This window comes from Bufo bufo, chromosome 9, assembly GCF_905171765.1.
Source record: "Bufo bufo chromosome 9, aBufBuf1.1, whole genome shotgun sequence".
NCBI classification, from domain to species: Eukaryota; Metazoa; Chordata; class Amphibia; order Anura; family Bufonidae; genus Bufo; species Bufo bufo.
The window spans coordinates 33669977-33695628 of NC_053397.1; the positions used below are offsets into that span (position 1 = coordinate 33669977).

General features: G+C 43.3%; 1 protein-coding gene across 2 annotated transcripts in view; it reads left to right on the forward strand.

The window, feature by feature from the left end:
* The window catches only part of FAM3D (FAM3 metabolism regulating signaling molecule D), a 65078-nt gene that overhangs the window by 20147 nt on the left and 19279 nt on the right, over positions 1-25652 (forward strand). For both annotated transcript variants that reach the window (XM_040408026.1, XM_040408025.1), the window contains exons 2-5: positions 13718-13783; positions 20770-20877; positions 22004-22027; positions 23795-23918. In XM_040408026.1, the coding sequence (XP_040263960.1) occupies positions 13771-13783; positions 20770-20877; positions 22004-22027; positions 23795-23918 (269 nt within the window). In that variant the 5' untranslated portion in view covers positions 13718-13770. The remainder of the gene's footprint in view (positions 1-13717; positions 13784-20769; positions 20878-22003; positions 22028-23794; positions 23919-25652) is intronic.

Sequence of the window (25652 nt, forward strand, 5' to 3'; positions counted from 1 at the left end):
GGGTGGTAATAATGAGGTAGACAGTGGTAAGATGCAACTCACAATTTTTACTTTGGATGTCTTTCAGTTGCAGTAGTACCATTATGCAGTTTTAGATGATACAGAGGTAATTCTGCAAATCCACTGTTTAAGGCTTGTCAGGTTTTAGTGGTTTTGGAGCAGTGGGTTAGGTGTACCTGGTTCCTTTAGATGCTTTGGATCCTATTCCTTGTCTTTCCCTACAAGCTGAATATTTTTAGACAGGAAAACTCAACTGTCCCTTAGAAGGTTGGTGTGGCTGCCTGAAGCTATAAAACCTCCACCATGCAAAGGTGTCTGTGGTCCTCAATAATGGCTCTTATCACTGATGAATTCCTAGGAATGCTTGTTTCTTTTCCAGGGAGGCAAACTCTTCTCCTACTGGTCAGGGATGCAAGTCTATAGTCCAGCTACAGAAGGAAAACGCTCTTCTGCGCCTAAAATCTGAGTAAACACCTCCTAGCGAAGTTGGCTCCACTCTTTATCTGTGTTGCGAAGTCTTCACTCTATCTTTCCTCCCACTAACTTGATCTGACTACCTCAGATCTGCTCACTTCTGAACTACATTTTTCCACACTGATCTCAACTCCCTCCTGGTCTTAACTAGGATCTCAACTGACTAACTAGGCCTGACCTGAATTTATATAAGACCTAAGCTCTATCCCCATCTAGTGGTGGGATGTATAGATTACACCTAATAGGCCTGTTAACAGGGATTTTGCAGTTACACAAATGCAAAACTATACATAACAACCTAGTGCTTATAATAATATAAAAAGTGCTTTTTAGGCCTCTTTCACACTTGCGTTGTCCGGATCCGGCGTGTACTCCACTTGCCGGAATTACACGCCGGATCCGGAAAAACGCAAGTGTACTGAAAGCATTTGAAGACGGAACCGTCTTCCAAATGCGTTCAGTGTTACTATGGCACCCAGGACGCTATTAAAGTCCTGGTTGCCATAGTAGGAGCGGGGAGCGGGGGAGCGGTATACTTACAGTCCGTGCGGCTCCCCGGGCGCTCCAGAATGACGTCAGAGCGCCCCATGCGCATGGATGACGTGATCCATGTGATCACATGATCCATGCGCTTGGGGCGCCCTGACGTCACTCTGGAGCGCCCGGGGAGCCGCACGGAAGGTAAGTACACTGCTCCCCGCTCCCCGCTACACTTTACCATGGCTGCCAGGACTTTAGCGTCTTGGCAGCCATGGAAACCATTCAGAAAAAGCTAAATGTCGGCTCCGGCAATGCGCCGAAACGACGTTTAGCTTAAGGCCGGATCCGGATCAATGCCTTTCAATGGGCATTAATTCCGGATCCGGCCTTGCGGCAAGTGTTCCGGATTTTTGGCCGGAGCAAAAAGCGCAGCATGCTGCGGTATTTTCTCCGGCCAAAAAACGTTCCGTTCCGGAACTGAAGACATCCTGATGCATCCTGAACGGATTTCTCTCCATTCAGAATGCATTAGGATAATCCTGATCAGGATTCTTCCGGCATAGAGCCCCGACGACGGAACTCTATGCCGGAAGACAAGAACGCAAGTGTGAAAGAGCCCTAAGCAGTGCCCACACACACGTAGTGGGACGCTGCAGCCATTGCTCATGAGAATGAGGCAGATGTGATGAAATTTCAGGGGATAGAGGTGGTCAGAAGATCCCCAAGGGGAGGTGACTTTGACAGAAAGTTACTACAGAAGGAGGCATTGTGGATTTCTAGACTAAATGCGGTACGTCCGGAGGGCCTGAATGAGCATATATCTTATGTCTGCTTCATTTAAGGTTGGCCTCATCTCTCTCTCTCTCCCCTCTGGTACCCGGTATCCCCCCTCCCCGTGCTTGTATCTATGTATAGGGAAAGGATAGCTGTATTACTAATAAGATTTTATGAGATTAATCTCATGGAATATCAGGGGATTAAGTAGGGGAATAAAGAGAGTGGCAGTCTTTGATGCAACATATAGGTTTCTTCCCGCCATAGTTTGCCTACAAGAAACACATCTGACAGGTGAGACATTAATAGGGCTGACCAGGCCATGGATGCAACATGCCTTTCATTCGGTCTTTTCATCATATGCGAGAGGAGTGGTATACTAATTCATCGAAATGTAGATATTAAAATATTAAAAACAGATATAGATGAGGAGGGCCGATATGTCCTTATGGACTGAATATTGGAAGGCAGGGCATGGATAATAGCAAATGTATATATTCCACCTCCCTTTAGATCAGATGTTAAACTAAAAAGAAACGGGTTTGTGCTGAAGACAGGAGATAAACCACTTTTAGTTATGGGAGACTTTAATAACGTTATGGACGACCAAATGGATAGATGTAGACTACGTAATCCCCAAATAATCAACACAGGGTCAAAACTAAAAGATACTATAACAGAATTGGGGTGGATTGATATTTGGAGGGTAATGAACCCTAAGTTAAAAAGATATTCATGTTTTTCCAAAACTCACAGGAGTTTATCACGGATTGATTTAGTCTTCACTGATAATAAAGGTGCACGTGAGATTGAACAGGTTAAGTATGGAAGACGGGGGATTTCAGATCACAATCCAATTACTATAAATATAAAAACACAAAAAAAGAGAAATAGAGGGATGACTAGAACTATAGAAAGGATAAATATAATGGGTATTCACAATAAGATATTGAAAGAGATTAGGGAATATTTTGAGATAAATGAGGGCATGGCCAAAAACAATATGGTATGGGAGGCTGCAAAGGCCTTTATAAGAGGGATTATCACTAAATACACGGTAATGTATAAGAAGGAAATAAGGAAAAAAATTATGGACTTAGAAAGTGAGGTGGAAAAATCTGAAAAAAATATATATATTGACAATCCTATAAAAAACTGCTAAACTGGAAAGTGATTTGTTTCTCCTGGCGGAACAACAAAAAGAAAATTATGTAAGGGACAACTATATTTATGCACACATACCTGGTAAAAAGTTAGCTGCCCTGGCGGCAACTCAGATAAAAAATAATAAATATATTCACTGTTTAATAGAGAAGTCTGGCCGTGAAATTGTTGAACAAACAGCCAAAAAAGATCTCCTTAAAGAGGACCTTTCACCGATTCTTACCCTATGAACTAACTATACAGATATGTAGAGCGGCGCCCGGGGATCTCACTGCACTTACTGTTATCCCCGGGCGCCGCTCCATTCTCCCGTTATGCCCTCCGGTATCTCCGCTCACTAAGTTATAGTAGGCGGAGATACCAGTCCCTAAGTTATGGTAGGCGGAGTCTGCCCTAGCGCTGGCCAATCGCAGCGCAGAGCTCACAGCCTGGGAGGTTATTTTCTCCCAGGCTGTGAGCTCTGCAATGCGATTGGCCAGCGCTAGGGCAGACTCCGCCTACCATAACTTAGGGAACGGAGATACCGGAGGGCATAGCAGGAGAACGGAGCGGCGCCCGGGGATAATAGTAAGTGCAGAGAGATCCCCGGGCGCCGCTCCACATGTCTGTATACTTAGTTCATAGGGTAAGAATCGGTGAAAGGTCCTCTTTAAGGATTATTTTGAAGATATATATGGCAGTAAGACAAATAAGAGCCCTATGGAATTACACCAGTTTTTAGGGAAAATTGCTATTACTATGCTAACTGATGATCAAAAAAAAAGCCTGGAAGCCCCTTTAGGCCCTGCAGAAGTGGAGGCAATACTGTCAAAGATTGCCAAGAATAAGACGCCAGGAATAGATGGTATTCCGTTTAAAATTTATGCCCAGTATAAAGAAGTTTTAATTCCGAAAATGCTTACAATGTGGACTGATTCGAGGGCATTAGGAAAACTCCCAGATTCTGTAAGAGAAGCTCTGATAACACTTATATTAAAACCAGGGAAGGATCCGGTGTTCCCGAGGTCATACCGCCCTATATCATTAATCAACACTGACAATAAGATATTGGCAAGGATTCTAGCAAATAGACTTGGGAGAGTGGTCCCGGGGATCATCCATGAGGATCAGTCGGGCTTCATGTCAGGTAAAACAACAACTGATAATATAATTAGATATTTTATGAATACCCAGCTAGAACCTAAAAATTGTGGTGAACGTATGATAATAACTATAGACGCCTCAAAAGCGTTTGACACAATAGAATGGCCTTTCCTATTCGCTACATCAAAGAGAATGGGATTTGGAGATAATTTTGTATCTTGGGTTAAGTTACTATACACTGAAGTCTCCGCAAGGGTAATATTAAATGGTGAATACTCTGATAAAATACACATCGGCAGGGGGTCAGACAGGGTTGACCCCTGTCCCCCCCTGCTATTCGCTATAGTTATGGAACTTTTAGCTGACTAGATCAGGCAGGATAAAGAAATTGTAGGTTTTAGGTTTGGGACCCATGAAGAAAAAATTGCATTATATGCAGATGATATTATGTTGTTTGTGGGATCCCATAGTTCACTTATGAAGATCTTGCAGATATTTGAAGAATATGCTGACTTTGCTGGACTAAATATAATCTGGTCCAAATCGGCATGCATCCCGATTGATCCTCTGGATGGTTTTATACTGGGAACATTAGAAATTAAAGAGAAGCAAGACCCGGTTAAGTATTTAGGTATTCAGATTACATCTAACCCGAGGGATTATGTGCAGTTGAATGTTCTTCCTAAAATACGTGAGATGCGGAAGAAAATAGATGTTTGGAAAAAGATACCTATCTCAATGGCAGGCCGCATTTCATTAGTTAAAATGTGTGTATTACCCTCTCTGAATTATATCTTCTGGAATGCACCGATAATAATTCCTAAAAGAATCTTTAAAACAATAGCTACTCTAATAACAGACTTGATATGGCGAGGTAAAAAACCGAGAATAAGAGCACAGATACTGTATATTCATGAGAAAGAGGGTGGATTATCAGTTCCAGATCTAGAACTGTATTTTATTTCCGGACAGATTAAAAATATGATAATGTGGAGTAAATCAAATAGATATAAGACCATGATAATATGGATTAATAAAAGTTTTGAAAATTGTAGTATTTTCCAATTAGTAGAAACGGATATTCTGTCACAACAACAGGCAAATAAAATACCCCTATTTGAGCTGTGGACTAAATCCTGGAAAATGGTAAAAGAACTCTGGTCTCTGAAAGGAATTCACTCAGATACCTTGCTATGGGATAATACTCAATTAAGAGAATTAAAATCAATTGAACAAAAAATCTGGGGCAGATATGGAAAGAGGGAGATATAATAACCCATCAAGATCTAAAAAATGAATATGTAACGGGGAATAGAGATCTGAGTTTCTTTTATTTACAATTAAAACAAGTTCTGCGAGCGGAGATAATAAAGGGAACTCAAATTGCTCCCGTTCCACAACCTCTAGTTAATATCTCTAACATGGTACCCGGGAGGAAACTGATTTCCAAAATATATGGAAGTCTGTTGAATCAGAAGACAAATAATAGAGCAGTTAATACCCTAAACCATAGATGGCAAGAAATCTTAAATCCGCAACTGGGAAAAGGCCATACAGTCAAAAAACAGGGTATCAAAAAAAAAAATTCCCATAGAATTACCGTACTTAATTTAATATATTATACCGCTTATACTACTCCCCTAAGATCTTAATGAAATATTACAAAACCAAACAATTTAGCTGTAAAAAATGTGGGGAGGAAGGGGTAGACGACGTCCATATATATTATGGACATGTACAAAGTTCCAAAAATTCTGGGGGAAGGTAAATGAAAAAATAGAGAAATATCATCTATTTAAAATCCCTCCCTGCCTCGAGGTATGTATCTTGGGGGTAATGGAGGAAATTGATACCATTAAAGACCGAGAAATAGCATCTAAACTATTATTCTTTGCAAGGAAATGTATTGTGGGACATTGGGGAGATAGGGTGGTACCCACAATTAGGGAGTGGGAGAATCTCACTAGATTATCGCTTGTTAGAGAGGAATTCCATTTGATGTCAATTAAGAAAAAAGATAGATTTGTTAAAAAATGGCAGAAGTGGCTGGAATAACGGGTTTGGTTGCGGGGGGGGGGGGGGGAGCCTGGGGGGGTTGGGGGAGTGGAGGGAGGCGAGTGGGAGCTTAACTTTTCCTTTATTTTTTTGTCGTCATCTCTCCCAGGAGTGGACTAAGCATCAGGGTGGGTTGGTGGGATTTGGTAACTGTAAAGGGGGAATATTAATCACTAATATTTATGCAAATATCAATAATTAATATTCATAAATGGGAGGAGCCGTCTAGTGATAACTCCGCCTATTTATGACTTTATATAATAATAACAATACAATACTTTCGCTATACTTTACACTAATCACTATGCTAGCTGCATGCGCCTAACTAACTCACTACCGCTAACAAGTACACGCTACACAAAGGGTACAAATAACGGTATTTATTACTTACAATACACTACGCACGCAATACACTAACAATACAACACTAAATATACAATCCTAAACTACACTACACGTTCCCAAATTCCACCCATTAACTAACTATACAGTTCACACATACAAGTATATAACAATAACCCACCCGTCTGTCTACTTACTGTCCCTACGGGGTTAACGGTGGCACTGCAAGGGTTTATGCAGGCCACCGACACAAATACAGTATTGCAGGGCTACACAGTATACCCTGCAAATGTAGTTACCAGGGGGAGGCAGGGGTTAACCAGGGGAATGCAGGGGTTAACCAAGGCAGGGACCGGGGTAAAAACCAGGGGTTAATCAGGGCCACCAGGGTAAATCAGGGAACAGGAAGGGGTTAATGCTAGCAGGGGATCAGGGAAGGAACAGGAAGGGGTTAAAGCTAGCAGGGGATCAGGATCAGGGAAGGAGTTTTGGGCAGGACAGGGGAACAGGGCACGGAAGGGGTTAATGGGGCAGTGCTACTTAGCCATCCAGCAGGACTCAGCACACTGCCCGATTCTCTTTCCTCTGGAGCAGATCGACTGCTCGGTCTTCCCCTCCTCTGGTCTGGTGGAGAATGCAGAGCAGCTAGTGTGGACTGCCTGCATTCCTCTCTATGTCCGGAAGCTCTCTCTCTCTCAGGGGGAGGTCGGGGTTCCTGTGTCCCAGCGCAGCACAGCCCGGATGGCTGTCTGCGCTCTTTGGGGAGACTCCTGAGCGCAGAGCACAGCGCTCTGCTGGGATGTGCTCTCCTTCAGGGGGGGGGGGTCCGGTCGGCCGCCTTTTCTGAGCGCAGGATGCGCTCCTCTTCCAGGTGGGGGGGTCCCGATCCTACCTATGGAATGCCGGGGCCGCCGGATATTTATCCCCGGCGGCCCACACTCCCGCGCCGCGCCGCCCACCAGGGGGCGCGCGCGCATCCCTCCGAGCCACGAGGGCCGGCGCAGCGATATGACGTCACTGCGCCGGCCCGCGTGCTCACATCGGGGACGCGCTTCTGGCAGACAGGTGGGAGAAGCCTTTGATCTCCCGCCTGCTGCACCTAGCATTCCAGACAGTGCGATAGTAATCGCACTGTCGGAATGCACATAATAGAAGGAGGAGAGGCTTCTCCCCTTCTTCTATCATGCGTAATTATCTCCAGCGGCGCTGGGGATAATTACAACAAAGGGCTCAGATTCTGTTGAATCTGAGCTCTTTGTATCCATCAGGATGACCGGACCCTTGTCCGGTCATTCTGATGCAATTAGCCAGATTGCATCGGTGCGATTGCTTGGGGCACATTCACACCGATGCACCTGGTTTCAGGTGTAGGAGGGGGGGGGATATATATAATATACATGAGTATGGATGCTTGGGGCACATCCATACACATGTATACATTAATATTAGGGACAGACATATCTAGAGGGGGCACATTATTATATGAGGGGGCGCAAGCCCCTACATCACAAGCCCCTACATTATAAGGGGGCACAAGCCCCTACATTATAAGGGGGCACAGGCCCCTACATTATAAGGGGGCACAGCACATATTTCCCACAGGGGCCACCATGAGCCCCTGGGGATCACCATGGGCAGATGTGCGCAGATGCTGGGCACATCTGCGCACATCACCCCATGATGCGGTGGTTAATGTATGCATATATATACCATACATGCCCTCACGTGTTTGCAGGCAGGCATGCATGGATATATATGCATACGTCTCAACCCTTCCTCAACAGTAACATGCAGACAAAAACTCACGAAAAGGACAAGAAAAGGGGAAAAATGAGTGTTAATTAATTGTATCTGTATGTATGAAATAAGAATTCAATAAAAGACTATTTATAGAAAAAAAAAAAGGTTGGCCTGTCCTAGTTAGAGTTAATCTATGTAGCTATTTCTAGCATGTGGGTCACATCTACATACCAATGCCTCCTCCCTTGCACTCAGATCCCTCGGGGACATTTTTGATTATACGTTTCTGATATTAATACTTGATTTGAGTATATGACACTCCCTGGTCTTTAGGCTGATTGATATAGTCTGTGATCTTTAAATGTCTTGTGTGACTCATTGCTCTCTTTCTGGGGGTCTGTATTTTATTATACCTATGAATCACCATTTAGTCCCTATCAGTTGGGGGTGTTTTGACACTCCCATCGTGATCGCTCCAGATAGTAAGCCTCGGGTGGGGTGCGGTGGTTATTGCGGCAATGCCGCGCCTGCTGCATACTCATTCGTTGGTCGAAGGGGCTAGATCTGTATGGTCGGAGGGGTTTTCAGCTTATAACCTGTGAACTTCGGCGGCCGCGCCACGGCCACAGCAGCACCGATGCTGCCGCCTCACCACACGAGGCGGACGGCATTTTACATGTCTGTCTGTACCCTACATAATTGTAGCTCCTGATGAGCCAATGCGGCGAAACGCGTAGAGCGTATGATAGGGAAAAGTTACATGTGTACAGCGAGCTGGTTTGGTGCTAAACAATAGGCGTAACAGCCGTATTTGCCATTGGAGTTTTTGAGTGTAATGGAGAAGTGGACATACGGTAGGTATTATGGGACAGATGCACCTTGAGTGGGGTATAACTAGGCCACTCGTGGTTAATGTTTAATCTAATAGCCCACACTCTATGCTAGTTTTCTACACTCCAGGGCACTTACAGTTGATTTAATGAGACACAGTAGCAACTGAATGAGCACTAGTTAAAAAGCACTACAGTGGACTAGTGACTCTGAATAGTACACAGTCTGCTACATTGTGTTGTATATGTGACAATCAACTGTTGGTAGTTAACTATTTTTCTTTCAACTGGGGTTCACTCATTAGTTGATAGGGAGTATCCCCGCGGGATTTTGCATACCCCGGCGGTGCGGAGTACCTCCCTCCATACCTCAGTTGTTATTTGGCATTTTATACACAATTTGAGATTAAGAGAAGGCTTTTCTTCCCTCCCTTTTTTTCTTTTTTAGATTAAAACACCCAATAAAGATTAGTGTTTTTACGCTTCAATGTTCTTTCAGGCAGTGATAGGTGATGAGTAGAGAACGTGAAGCGTAGTATTGTTTATCACAGTGAATTGATCCAAGTTGGCCTTATTAAATGCTTCCAAGTTAGCGAGTTGTGCTAAGATGGACTGAATTTGGATTTCTCTCTCTTTTTTTAGCCTGTGACCCTTGAATGAATGAAAATGCCCCTAATAAACGCCTTATGGGCGTTCCATAGGCTGTGAGGGTTGGTCACTGAGCCGGAATTATATTCAAAGTATTCCTCTATCGCCTTACGAAGTTTCCAGTGAGAGGAGGGGTGTGAAATCGTATATGGGTTGCATCTCCACAAGTCTCGGATAGTGACATGGATATGGCGGAATGGTCTGACCATTTTATTGGCTCCATAGTGGACTCTGAGGCCAATTGGAGGAGAGAGCGGCTGATAAGGAACATGTTGATATCGGAATATGTGTGATGAACGGAAGAGAAAAATTTATAATCTCTTTCCCCACCATAATGTAACCTCCAAACATCATATAGCTCCTCCTGGTGAAGTAGAGGAGATCTAGGGTGTTCCCTTTGTCTACTAGGGGTTGTGGAGTCCAGTGATAGATCAGCTACAATGTTAAAGTCTCCACAGAAGATTAAATGGCCCTGTTTCACCTTTGAGATTTTTGCTAATACTTTGTGTAAAAACCGCACTTGATGCGCATTTGGTGCGTACAGGGACACTATTGTGTAGGTGACATTGTTGAGTTGGCATACCAGGATTATATTTCTCCCTTGACAATCTATAATTGTTTTGTTTAGTTGAAAGGCCACTGTATGCTTAACTGCAATCAAGACTCCTCTTAGTTTCTTGGAACTTGCACAATATGTGGGTATAATAAGCTATGCCTAATGCGGTGTTTGTCTTGTTCTATAATGTGCGTCTCCTGTACGCATAACACATCCGCTTTTAATTCCCTAGCCTCTGCCCACATATATCCACGCTTTTGTGGGCTGTTCAAGCCCTTAACATTTAAAGATACCAATTTGATAACCATTGTACATAATCATGCTGCTGGAGAAATCTACGGTACCCGAATTCCTCAGTGTCCCGTAGAGGGTTAATTGACATTGGGGGAGGAATACCCTCAGGGTTAACGAGTGCAGAGCAGAAATTAGCAATCGCGGTTAGTAATAGAAAAGTAACTAAACAACAAAAAAAATAACATAAAGCTTAACTGCATAGTAAATCCTTATCTGGGAATAAGAGAAGGATAAGTCCAGAATTAAGTTCCGGATTTCAGTGGTTTGGGACACGAAAGTCCGGTCTGGTGTCAAAATCTCGGTGCAACAGCCCAGCACCAATCGCCGCTGTTCTTTCAATGCTTGGTTCCTCGACGTGCTGTAAATGTATGCCATTCTGGGTCCAGGCCGTTCGGTGTGGTCCTAAGCGGTTCCACTTCAGGAGCTATACGGATGTTCCACGTGTCCAGCAGGTGGTGGACAGCTTCTACTGAGAAAATGTTATGCTGAGTACTATTCCTAGTAATCAGGATTTTGACTGGAAAACCCCCTCTATAAGCTATTTGGTGGTCTCTGAGGGCCGCAGTAATTGGGGCTAATGACCTCCTTTGGCGAAGGGTCGCTGCTGACAAGTCCGCATATAGTCGAACAGATTGGTATGGGGAGAGAAGCTCAATTTTCTTGCGAGCTGTTTCCATTAGCTTCTCTTTTATATGGTAAAAGTATATATGGGCCAAGGTGTCTCTAGGCGCAGTATGGCCAGTGACGCGGGCGTGGAATCATGTGTGCCCTGTCAATAATAATGTCAGGTGTAGGAGCTTTTGGGAGTAAAGTTTTAATTAGTCCTTGTAGGTAGCTGGACAGTTCTGTCGCTGTAACCTCCTTGGGGATGCCCCGAAATGTAATATTGTTGAGCCTGGACTGATCTTCCAGATCGGCGAGCTTTGCTTTAATCTGCTCCAGGTCGTCAGTTATGTTGTTATGAGTGTCCAGCAAATTATTGCCAGCAAATTCCCCCATCTTGGTTTCAACATGAGATACCCTTTTGTCAAGGTCAGAGACTGACGTTTGTATAAGGGATAGTAGCGAGGCAATGTCTTAATGGATTGACTGGCCAAATGCTACCAACATCTCCTTAGGGAGTGTACTAGAGGCTGGTTGTTTTGAGGTGGGGAAATTGCCCAGCAGAGTAGTATTACTGTTTGTCTCACCTGCTTGATGTGTAGAGCCGTCATTCATTTGTACAGTCACATTCAGTTTAGGCCTCTGTTTTTCAGGGCTTTGAGTCGGAGAGCAAGATGACGTTACCTTCCGGGGAGGCCGCATGGTGTGTGGTAGTTTGGGGAGAACCTCTGACCGTCTGCTTCCCAGGGGCAAGCAGGAATGCAGGGGATTCCACTCCTGTTCCCGACTTTGGAGAGCTGCTTGTGGTGCTTGAAGGGGAGCGGGATGGAGTGGAAGATTGAGACCGAGGCAGGGAATCAGTTGCAGGGTTATGCCCCGCTTCGTCTTTGTCCGGGTCTCTGTCTATGTACAAGTCCAGCTATCCTGTTTTTGATGTTGCCTCTTTCCCTGGGTCATAATGAGGACTTCTTAAAAGGATACACCATCTGTGGAAGGGTGCAAGTAGCTTAAATATGCTTAAATCTGTCGCTGTGTGCCAAAGCTAGCAACTCGGGCTGCCATTCAGCTCAGCTGCCAGACCACGCCCCTGGAAATTCACCCATTTCTAATGGCAAGCTAGAGAAATATATGTATGTACTATGTATATGTACTTTTGTCCCCTGTATCATTTCCTGGTGTTTTGGCTTTCCCTGCCCAGCTCTATTGCTCGGACCTCTGGTGCTGCGTCTATGTGCACGCTGGTTCACAGCTCCTTAAAGTGCCCACTGGCACCAAAATCTTCATTCTACTGTCAATGCTCTGCCATCTCAGACTTCTCCGAACATCCAGTGCCTGAACAATAAGGCCTATTAGGTGCCAGTTAACGATTAAGGTGTTCTCTTGGTCCATATTCTTGGCTTTTGACATGGCTTGTCTCCTAACCACATCTACCTGTCCTGACCTATTCCCCAACTACTGTTGTGCCTGAACTCTGCCAGGTCTGAATCCAGCCTGTCTACTGGTGTATATGTACTATGCCTGCCCTGAGCTCTACCCATCTAACTACTTCCTCTGCCTGCTCTGATTTGGTACTGAATGCTGTTGTCATTTACTAGTTTCTCATCAGCTGATGTGTATGGAAACTACAGTACTCTTGGGGTAGCAATCTGGAAATTCTCCACAGCGAAGTCCAAACGGTTAAAGGTTGACTATTGGGGAATTCCTTACTTCCTCTGGTAGTTCCATGGAATCTCAATAACACCGTACATCAAACAAAAATGCCCACTTATTATAGATTGCATTCTAGTGGCAGAGAGGACTAGTTGTTAATCTGTCATCTATCCAAGTAGCTCTCTGGATTCAGGACCGTCTGTAGGTCATTTACAATGTGGCTGAATCTACTGTGTATTGTTTCAGTAGAGAACAAGACATCTGTGAATCACAGGAATGGATCCTTATGTACACAACTTAGTATGTGGGGTGGTTGGACTTGCTAACTAAAATGCTATGTCATGCCGTGCCACAGCTGTTTTGCAATGTGACTGACGTCACTTATGCATTGCTCATTTGTGTTAGTGGGTGAACCAGATCAATGTGACCCAACCCTTGTAAAACAAAGCAGTCTTAGAAATCCTATTATAGATTTAAAAGGAAGCCGCACCTTTGGAGATACTTTGAGTTAAGATGAGGTGGATTTGCTGTGGATTTGTACGGCTGCTGATTCCTGTGCTGATTCCTCACCACAAATCTGCAGCAAATTACAATTTATGTTTATGGGATTTTGAGCCGAAAAATTTATAATGGAAAAACGATGCATACTGCATGTTTTCAAATTAAAACCAAAATTTGCACGTAACACATGCATTTTTTCTGTGGGCTTGCTGTGAATTTATAGAAACGTTATAGGAACCTGGTCTTGTCAATCAAGGAGATGGAGGGGTCTGGAGAGGAAGCAGGAGGAGCAAGGGTGCCCACAGAGGCTTGGACCCGCCCTCGGTGCACTCAACTATTTATTTGTATATGGATTAAAAGTACTTCTCCAGAATGAAGCATTTTCTCGCTAAGTAGTTAACTAGTGAATCTCCTGGTGACAGGTTCCCTTAAATACATTTTTCAGTGAAATAATTTTCAGCAGCAATGATATTTCTTATAGAGAAATGACCTTTGAGCGCTTACACTGTCATTTTTTTTACAGGTCACTATACATTAGGGACTCTGTTCCTGGTCTACCCCATCTGTTCGAAAACTATGAGGGCAATAGGTAAGAATTATTACCAACTGAAAGTACAATAAAAAAACTGATTTTCCTAGTGCTGATTAGATTTAGGGTAAACCCTGAGAGGCTCAATGAGGTTTGATTCACACGATCCGGAAATGGCTTGTGTGTCTCCCGGACCGACCACGGCTCCTCTAACCCAAACTATCTCCTTCACAGTGATTTATCATACAGTCAGTTCCTATCTGATTGTGGCTCTATTATTCTGTGCTCACATGAATCAGATCAGTACAGTACAATGGAGCTTTGATTACATAGGAACTGACTGTATCATAAATCACTATGATCCAATCAGGTCGGGTCAGGGGAGGCACAGTCGGTCCAGGAGTTGCATCCAGCACACAGTGTGTGTTTCCAGGACTGAGCGTGGTCTGGTGACTCATTGCTAGGGCCACAAAGATCACTAAACTTGAAGATATGTCTGAAGTAGAAAACCAGTTTGGTTTGGGGTGATTTGCCGATCAAAATGTGCCTGAATTCTGGTGTACTTTACAGTGGTTTAGACATTTTTTTAATGTTTATTATGTATCGTTATATCATGTTTGGGGATTCGCTCTGGTAGACAGGACAAGCGGGTGCAGTATAGAGACAAAGACACGTTTATAACTCAAAAACTGCAGTGTTTATTCACACTAGTTGCAGGTTCACAGTATGACAGTCCATTTTCAGTTTTGGTGTTAGTTCACAACCAAAACAGTTCATACAGAAAAAACATTCACCTTTGATCCTGGGTGTTTAATCCACACCCGGCTGAATGCTCAGCCTCAGAAAGTCCACCTGCAGGCTTTAGGCGGCCTGCTCGCCTGACACACTGTCTTCAGCTTTCAGCACACACACAGGCCTCAGATCTCATCAGAGTTTCACACAGCTACAGTGTCAGAGAGGAGTAATCCACCCACCTGACACTGCTGACTGTTTTTTATAGGCCTGTCAAAACCCAGCCTGGACCGTGGGGAGTAGTCACCCACCCAGCACTTTGACTACTCCCAGTAAGAGCCGTACCAGATCAGCTATTTACAGCCATACTAGATAGCAAGGTGTCAAACAGCAACTGCTGCTGACACATGAAAACTGTCTCTTACTCCACCGAGGCCAGGAACCTCGGTGACACATACCTATCATCTGCGATGATTCCTTGTACCTTCTTACATACCTCCCCTCTTTGTTCAACCCTGAGGGGGTGAACACACGCCAGACAGTGCACTCAGAACAGGGCATCCGCGTTTCCCTGCAAGCGGCCTGCCCTGTGTTCTACGGAGAATTTAAAGTTCTCTAAGGAAAGGACCACCTGGTGACTCGGGCATTTCTCTCTTTGGCCTGGCTCATCCACTTGAGAGGGGAGTGGTCAGTCACCAGGCGGAACTTTCTCCCCAAAAAATAGTAGCAAAGAGACTCGAGTGCCCACTTGATATCCAGGCACTCTCTCTCCACTATACTGTACCTGGTTTCAGCTGGGGTAAGCTTGCGGCTTAGGAAGACAACGGGATGCTCCTCCCTGTTAACTTCCTGAGACAGTACAGCACCGAGTCCTACTGACACATACCTATTATCCACGATGATTCCTTGTACCTTCTTACATATGTTATGTATTTTCATGTTTTGGCTATTTATTCCTGCAAAGGAGGTGTGGTGGCTGGTCGTGTGGCAATTAGTATTAGCAACCGCTTATGGATATAGGTGTCCACTCTGATAGAGACTTGATATTAGTCCAGCCTAGTGATTGGGTGTCTGTCTGAGCCATAGTACCTCACCTGCAGCTGCATCTGTAAAGCTGTGATTTTGACCAATAGTGATGAGCGGCATAGGCAATATTCTAATTCGCAATATTTTGCTAATTTTTGGCCGAATATTCGCCTTAAATTTGCGAATTCGTGATCTCGTCATCATTTTCTTGATTGCGAAAATCGGCAATGTAATATATTCACAATAAAAATTTACGATTAGAATATTCGCGATCAACACTAAGGGGTAGGCAACTTTCCTATTGGTTGCTAGGAATGTTGCTAAGTGCTGATATTCGCGATAAATTCGCGATTAGAATATTCGCAATCAACGCTATTCGCGAATACAAATATAGAAACATAGAAACATAGAATGTGCCAGCAGATTAGAACCATTTGGCCCATCTAGTCTGCCCAATATACTGCATACTATGGATAGCCCCTGGCCCTATCATATATGAAGGATGGCCTTATGCCTATCCCATGCACGCTTAAACTCCTTCACTGTATTTGCAGCTACCACTTCTGCAGGAAGGCTATTCCATGCATCCACTACTCTCTCAGTAAAGTAATACTTCCTGATATTACTTTTAAACCTTTGCCCCTCTAATTTAAAACTATGTCCTCCTGTAGCAGTTTTTCTTCTTTTAAATATTCTCTCCTCTTTTACCTTGTTGATTCCCTTTATGTATTTAAAAGTTTCTATCATATCCCCTCTGTCTCGTCTTTCTTCCAAGCTATACATGTTAAGGTCCTTTAATCTTTCCTGGTAAGTTTTATCCTACAATCCATGTACTAGTTTAGTATCTCTTCTCTATACTCTCTCCAAAGTATCAATATCCTTCTGGAGATATGGTCTCCAGTACTGAGCACAATACTCCAAATAAGGTCTCACTAGTGCTCTGTAGAGCGGCATGAGCACCTCCCTCTTTCTACTGGTAATTCCTCTCCCTATACACCCAAGCATTCTGCTAGCATTTCCTGCTGTTCTATGACATTGTCTGCCTACCTTTAAGTCTTCTGAAATAATGACCCCTAAATCCCTTTCCTCAGATACTGAGATTAGGACTGTATCACTGATTTTATATTCTGCTCTTGGGTTTTTACGCCCCAGGTGCATTATCTTGCACTTATCAACATTAAATTTTAGTTGCCAGATTTTTGACCATTCCTCTAGTTTTCCTGAATCCTTTTCCATTTGGTGTATCCCTTCAGGAACATCAACCCTGTTACAAATCTTTGTGTCATCAGCAATAAGACACACCTTACCATCGAGGCCTTCTGCAATTTTGCTGATAAAGATATTAAACAATATAGGTCCCAGAACAGATCCCTGAGGTACCCCACTGGTAACAAGACCTTGGTCTGAATATACTCTATTGACTACAACCCTCTGTTGCCTGTCCCTCAGCCACTGCCTAATCCATTCAACAATATGGGAGTCCAAGCCCAAAGACTGCAATTTATTGATAAGCCTTCTGTGTGGGACAGTATCAAAAGCCTCACTAAAGTCTAGATAAGCGATGTCTACTGCACCTCCTCCATCTATTATTTTAGTCACCCAATCAAAAAAATCAATAAGATTAGTTTGACATGATCTCCCTGAAGTAAACCCATGCTGTTTTTCATCTTTCAATCCATGGGATTTTAGATGTTCCACAATCCTATCCTTAAGTATGGTTTCCATTCATTTCCCCACTATTGATGTCAGGCTTACTGGCCTATAGTTGCCCGATTCCTCCCTACTACCTTTCTTGTGAATGGGCACAACATTTGCTAATTTCCAATCTTCTGGGATGACTCCTGTTGGCAGTGATTGATTAAATAAATCTGTTAATGGTTTTGCTAGGTTACCGCTGAGCTCGTTTAATAGCTTTGGGTGTATCCCATCAGGCCCCTGTGACTTAGTTGTATTGATTTTAGACAGCTGACTTAGAACCTCTTCCTCTGTAAAGACACATGCATCAAAAGATTCATTAGTCTTCTTTCCTAACTGAGGTCCTTTTCCTTCATTTTCCTTTGTAAAAACTGAACAGAAGTATTCATTGAGGCAGTCAGCTAGTTCTTTATCTTCTTCCATATACCTTCCTTCTTTTGTTTTTAATTTGGTAATTCCTTGTTTTAGTTTTCTTTTTTTCATTTATGTATCTGAAGAATGTCTTATCGCCTTTTTTCCCTGACTGAGCTAATTTCTGCCTGTGCTTTAGAAGCTCTTATAACTTGTTTGGCCTCTCTCTGCCTAATCTTATAAATTTGCCTGTCATCCTCTTTTTTTTTTTTTTTATAATTCCTAAATGCTATCTTTTTGTTTTTAATGATTTTGGCCACTTCTGCTGAGTACCACAGTGGTCTCTTCCTTTTTTTGCTTTTACTGACAAGCCTAATGCAATTTTCTGTTGCCTTCAATAGTGCCACTTTTAAGTAGTCCCATTTCTCCTGGACTCCAATGAAACTGTTCCAATCTGATAGGGACTCGTATACCACTAATTTAATTTTAGAAAAGTAAGTTTTTCTAAAATCTAAAACTTTTGTTTTTGTGTGGTGTGACTCAGTCACTGTACTTATAGTAAACCACACTGACTGGTGATCACTAGATCCCAAGCTTTCCCCTACAGTAATATCATATACCAAATTCCCATTTGTGAATACTACATCTAAAATGGCCTCCTTCCGGGTTGGCTCCTTAACTACTTGCTGTAGAGATAATCCCAGTAGGGAATTTAGAATATCTGTACTCCTGGCAGAACTAGCTATTTTGGTTTTCCAGTTTACATCAGGAAGATTGAAGTCTCCCATAATGATAACTTCCCCCTTCAATGTCATTTTAGCTATTTCTTCAACTACTAGATCATCTAATTCTTTGACTTGGGCAGGTGGTCTATATATCACACCTACACGAGTTACCTTATGATTATCAAGCTGCAAGGTAACCCAAACTGACTCTAAATTGTTCTCGCTAACTTGTATCAAATTAGATTTTATGCTATCTTTCACATACAGGGCCACCCCTCCCCCTTCTTGCCTTCTCTGTCTTTCCTGTATAGAGAGAACCCTGGTATTGTTATATCCCAGTCATTACTCCCCTTGAAGCACGTCTCCGTAACAGCCACTACATCTATATTCTCAGATCCCATTGTAGCCTCAAGTTCATTGATCTTATTCCCTAAACTGCGAGCATTTGTAGACAAGAATCTGAGCTTTTCATTTCTTAACCTTTGTGCTACTGGCATCTTCTGGCATTGTTCCGGGGGGCAGTTGGACTGCTGGATTATCACTCTTTTGCCCCCTTTCCTAGTTTAAATGCTCCTTAGCAAATACTTGGAACTGTTCACCAAGGACATTCGTTCCCTTGAGAGAAAGATGCAAACCATCTTTCTTGTACAGTTCTTTTCCATTCCAACAAGAGCTAACATGAGACACAAAGCCAAACCCTTGGTTCAGGCACCATTCACCAAGCCATACATTGAATTCCTTAATGTGCATCTTCCTGTCATGCTGAAGGTTATGCATAGGCAAAACTGCAGAGAATGAAACAGTTGATGCAACCTCCCGTATATCCTTTCCAAGTGTGTGAAAAGCTCCTTTCACCTTTGAAACCTCATTGCAAGCCAGATCATTTGTCCCAAGATGGACATGACATCCACTTCCCCTTCCTGCTTTGCTTGCCTAACAATATTAAGGATCCGTCGTCTATCCCTGCTAGCGGTAGCACCAGGGAGACATCTCACAACACCATTCTCCTCAAACTTCACACCTCTTATGATGGAATCGCCCACCAACAGCTGCTTACTATCAATCCTCACCTTCTCCTTTTTGTCTTTGGCTGCAGTCTTGCATACTTTAGGCATGGGAGATATTTGTTTCTCACCCACTGTGCTTGAGCCATCCTCCATGTTGCTCTTGCACTCTGAAAGTGCTGCAAATGAATTATGGAGAACCACAGACTGTGGGACATGTCTTCTATCCACAACTCTCAGTCTACCAGAACCTACAGTAACCCATCTTCCATTTCTACGGGACCTCTGTGGCAGTGGCATTGCAATTTTCTCAGCCTGAGTTTGTTTAATGGTTAATTTACAAATCTCATATTTCAAAAAGGTATTTCCTGCTGCATTATGGAGAGCTGTCTACAGATCAGACAGTATCCAAACCTCTGAAGAGTGGAACCTGAAATAAAAGCACAACAATTCCTGCACAGAACCAGGTCTGCCATTGTAAAGAGGGGAAAGATTTTAAACAAACAAATCTTACTTGTTTAGATTGTATCCACCTCCAGATTACCTCCTGAGTATCTCCTGACTATCTCCAATGCACTTGTAAATCATCACTTGGAATAGCAGCCTTGGAAAAGCAGCAAGCTATATATAGCACTATCTTCAAAATATTCGCAAATTCTTGAAGTGGCGATATTCGCGATTAAAATTTGCGATTCAAATATTTGCGCTCAACACTATTGACGAACAGATGCCTTCTAGAATCTGTGTTCTGAAAAGTAACGATCTCTCTAGAGTGATGGTCTCATAGGAAAATATGATAGGATTCCTAGGAGTAGGAGCTCTGACATATGCTTCTTCTCCCTTCACTGTCTACTCAGCAACTCCTCCTCCTGGCAGGAAGTAGGACCAGCCCTCTCCTACCAAGAGGGGAGGAACAGGGTGGTTAGCATTCTTCCTGCCAACCATTACCTCCTCTGTTGGAATAAACGGCCAAAACATGAAAATACATAATGTATCATGACAATACATAATAAGCATTTGCCAATAGCTCCAGGTCTAGGGTTCTACATAGCCTTACAAGACATTCTGCCTAGTTTAACAGTGAATTTCCTGGTGATAGGCTCCCTTTAAGTGGTGTGACAGCAACAGGTCCAGTTTCTGAAATCCTCAGTCATCAGCTGTTATCGCTGAAGAAAGCTGCAGTCAGCCATACATTTCTTATGTCTGGATGTGCCAGGACCACCACAGTATATATGCCTTTAAGATGCGAAGAACAGATAACCTGCCAAAGAAAAAAGGTGCAAAATAAATATTTATATTGGAAGTCATCAGTGAAGTGATGGTGAAACTTGTCATCCTGGCGTCTCCTGCGATATAACAGTCCTATTATTCATGCTCAAAATTAATCGTGTGGAGTAGATAGATGAAGAATGATAGGAGACAGAATAAAACATGATTCTCAGCCTGCTCTGCTGCATTTACACTTTATTGTACCAGCCTGGATTTAGACTGATCCTGTCCTTTCTGTACCCAGGGATTGTACGGATCCTGGTGATCGTGTTCACGCTGCTATTGACATGGTTCTGTGTAGAAAAAATGTTCACCACAAAATGGGAAGCAAGGTCCTTACGGAATTTATTTGGTAAGTAAGCCCCAAATCATTGATAGATATGATAATGCATAGATTACGATGGTGAGTCTTTAAAGGGACACAGTGTAGAGAGTGAAGTAGGTGGAGCTTGATGCGGGATTCTCTCTTTGGTGACCTTTGAATCCCCACCCCTGCAGAGCCCTTACATGGATATTTCACAGTGTATCGTATTTTTTGCCCTATAAGATGGTGCGTCATATAGGGCAAAAAATATGATACGCTGTCAAATATTCATGTAAGGGCTCTGCAGGGGTGGGGATTCAAAGGTCACTAAAGAGAGAATGCCCATAACATGCACCTAGGTTTTAGAGGAGGACAAATAAGAAACAATATTTTTCATTAGACCTTAGATCAGACCAACAATCAGACCCCCAATGTTAATCAGACCTCAGCTCACATCCCCAATCAGACCCCAAATGTTAATAAGACCCTCAATTAGACCCCCAATGTTAATAAGACCCCAATAAGACCTCAGATCAGACGCACAATCAGACCCCAATGTGAATGACCCCCAAGCAAACCCCAGATAAGAGCCCCAACATAAATAAGCTCCCAGATAAGACCCCCATGCCTCAGATCAGACCCCCATGCTTCAGATCAGCCCCTATACCTTAGATCAGCCCCCATGCCACAGAGCAAATAAAATAAAAAATCAACTTACCTCTCTTGCTCTGGACACCGTGGCTCCCAGGATCCAGCTTTTTCTCTTCTTCCTGCCGACGGCTGTGCTGTGACCCGACATGCACAGCGTAAGGTCACAGAGCGCCCTTACGCTGTGTGCAGTCACAGCACAGCCGACGGCAGAGGACCATGAAGCGGTGAGTACAGAGCTCGGGGAGTGCTGCATTCACCGCTTCCCAGTCCTCCAGTACTTCTATAATGGAAGCGCTCATTAGTATTCGCCCCTTAAGACGCAGTGACGCTTTCCCCCCACTTTGGGGGAAAAAAACGCATCTTATGGGGTGAAAAATACGGGTCTGATCCAATTAGAAAACGTGAATATGTGAGCTGCACAATATAGCTAAAAGAGACGGTGACATTGATTTCGTAATTGTAACGTGGAAGCCAGAAATGTCATCTTTATAAGGTTTTAATGTGATTTTGTTATGTTTTTTAGATTATCAGGTGAAAGATGAAAAGGGTAAGTGTGATGTTATCTCTGATCAGAAGCCTATTAGCCTCCTTTGACCACCAAACCTAAAATATCAATGGCTTGGGATCAAGGCAAACTCTTCTGTGGACTTATGAATGAAAATAAGTTCTAGCATAAAGAGGACGTGTTCTGACCAATTAGGTTCCAGCTGTTATTTTATTTACAATGCCCCCTATCAATGCCTACCACAATGCCCCCGTAACAACAAAGGTTACGTTATATGATGTGTGCAGCCCCTAGCGGTCTCTCTTCTTGTGCATTGGTACATAGTGGCATTGCCTTATATAAAGTACTTATTCCTGTCATGTATATAGATTCTGTTGATGAAGGCTGTTATGTTGAAACGCGTCCGGGTATATCCTTGATGCATATTATGATCAGAAAATAAAACAAAAACACTGATTTATAACTACACGGCTGCTGGGATTTCTCGGGACTACGCGTGGAGGTTACTCCTTCCCGCTGCAGCGTGAATTTGATTGAGTGCCGACTGGGATAATATTCACGTGTATATAGATTCAGCATATTCTGTACAGAGATTGTCACCAGTCACATCAGTTCCTGTCTCCAGTGAGGCTCGCCATCTAATTTCCCTATCTCCAGTACACATAGGGTCAATTTCATAGGAAGCTAATTAACCTACTGATATGTTTTTGGAGTGTGAAAGGAATCTCAGCTCCCCACAAAAAATTAGGAGAACATACGAACTACATGAAGATGATGCTCTTGACCAGATTCAAACCCAGGTTGGTTACTGAGAGCCACATATGTAATGACTGCGATCATCACCATGCAACCAATTCTCTTGTACCAACCGTGTGTAGAGCCCATCGGGAGAAAGCTCAGCTATTAATCCAATAGTTTCAGTACCCCCAGTACCAGCCACATTTCTTCCAGTTAACCTCCAGTGCCAGCCACCATTGCTTCCAGTTAACCTGAGTGCCACCAGTGCCAGCCACCATTGTCTCCAGTTTACCCCAGTGGCTCCAGTGCCAGCCACCATTGTCTCCAGTTAGCAATAATGATCCAAATGCCATCCACCATTACTTTATTTCCACTCCAGTGCCTCTATAGGCCTGTCAAAACCCGGCCTGGACCATGGGGAGTAGTCACCCACCCAGCACTTTGACTACTCCCAGTAAGGATCAGCTATTTACAGCCATACTAGATAGCAAGGTGTCAAACAGCAACTACTGCTGACACATGAAAACTGGCTCATACTCCACCGAGGACAGGAACCTTGGTGACACATCCGCCTGCCACCACTACTTCCAGTAAGCCATAGTGGAACCAACACTGTTCAGCTACAGTGCCCTGAATGCCTGCCACCATTGCTTCAACCAAAGTGTCACCAATGCCAGCCACCATGCAGTCAGCCAGAGTGCCCTCAGTGCCATCCACAACCCCCTCAATAAAATGTTTTTTTGGGTACTATGCCCATGAACCTCATAGGAAATGTGTTCTGTGACCTCAAAGAAGGATTTTCAATTTACAAATTTTCATATCTCCGGTGGTTTGTCCTGGCACAATAACAAACTATCAGAGTTACCGTATCTGGCATAGCCACATGCCACCCGATCTCCATTGACTATAATGGGATCGGACAGGGATCTGGCAGCTTTCCAGCATAAATACCAGCTTTTCGGCCAGACAAATACCGATGCATATCCTCTGCCAGACTACCGGAGTTAAGAGATGAAGATGTGAACATGGCTTTATGTAAGTTTCTTACTTCTTCTGTATTGCACCTTTTAGTCCAGAAGAAAATAAACAGAAAATGTGGAAATGATCAAGAATGCCCGGAGAATTACTTCGCCTTTAAAGTCATTAGTGGCGCAGCCAATGTGGTCGGCCCTTCCATCTGCTTGGAGGATAAATTGTAAGTGCATAACATAAGTGTGATTGCGTTTTTATGGTTTGTAGACGGAATCATTGCGAATTACCGAGGTTCTTTGAGTCCACAGGAGGAAATGGGTCTAAGGATCACCCTCCATTTATATTGTACATTTACACCAGGCATGTCCTTTATAAGATCTAATAGGCTATTTAAGAATTATCCTGTAGACCTTAGTGGCACGTGAATGACTTTAAAGTCAGCTGCAAATGGGGGTTGTCTTCTGCTAGAACATTTTGGGACTATGATTGATTTAGAGCCTGGACCCACCATAGGTTCATCTGGTATTGAGTGTACATTTGTTTCATGACCATAGACCACTATTTGTGCAGATTCTGGTGACGTAAGGCGGCGCTCTCTGGGAAATAAATATGAAAATTAGCCCTCTTTCAGAAGGAAGAGATCTGTCTCTCTACTGCCACCTGCAGGTAGCTACCCTGTCAACGTCCACCCCAATAAAGAGCACCTGTCGCCTCTCCTGACATGTCTGTTTTAGTAACTACTTGCATTCCTCATGAAGTGACAATTCCGGAGCATCTTTTCATATACCTTTGTGTTGTGCAGTTCCTCTATTATTCCTACTAGAACTTTATGAATGAATTTCCAACTAAATCTTACCATCTTGGGATGTGTCTTTGTATAGTCTGACACTGTCAGCACTGATTGGACAGTGTCCTGGGACCTACCCCCCCCCCCCCCCAAACTGGTAACACCCAGTTGGCAACTCATTCATAAACTTATAGTATGAATAATACAGGAATAGCACACTCTAGGGTCATAAGAATAGATTCTCCAGAATATGTATTACATGAGGAATAGAAGTAGTTACTCAAAAATACATGTCACTAGAGGTGACAGATCCTGTTTAAAGATCCTTGAGACATGACTTGGGATATCAGCCAAAAGAGAGCTACCCGTCTGTAGACAGTTGTTTCATTGTTCTAACCAGAAACCCAAAACTCCGAAACTGTCTCTGGTTTGGCTGATATCTCTAGTCATATCTGTAGTATCTTTAATTGGTCAGACATTGCACTTACAGGGGATTTACCTATAGGTGGCACTAGAGGGGGTGCTGATAGCTTTGCATGACATTCACTACAATCAGTGCTAAGACTTGTTTGCTTGGTACATAACTGGAGGTTCATACCATAGATGGGACCTGCCTGATGATATTAATTGACCCCATTGAATATTTTCAGTGGATTACACCTTTAAGAACTTTTGTTGCACAATAGTCTTCATTATGTATTTTTTTTTTGTTTTTTTTTAAGCGGAAGTGAATTGTCACCTCAGATACTGTCATGGTACATGTGTGATCCTTCTCCCCTACCCTTTTTGGGGCTTGCATAGTCCTGGAACTATCAACTTTTTGGAAGCTTCAATTTTACAATATAATGTCATGTGGTTTTTATTGAAAAACTTTACACAACTCGATTCAGTTACCAAGTTTTACTAGTGATCTTTTGTAATTAATATTTAGTTCATTACATCAGGATATGCTTGCTGTCAGTGAATGAGAATTTCTATTTGCTTATCCCTCAACTCAGCTGTCCGCTTGAAGACCCCCTGCTGCCCCTGGGTGAGATATGTAACAATGGATGGCAGCAGTCTCTGTGTCCATAGGATATGAGATGGCGGTGGCCATGTCATTTTACCCATTGATACAGTATAAACCACTTTTGTGCAGGTGATGGACAGCTACAGGAGGTTCTGCTATCT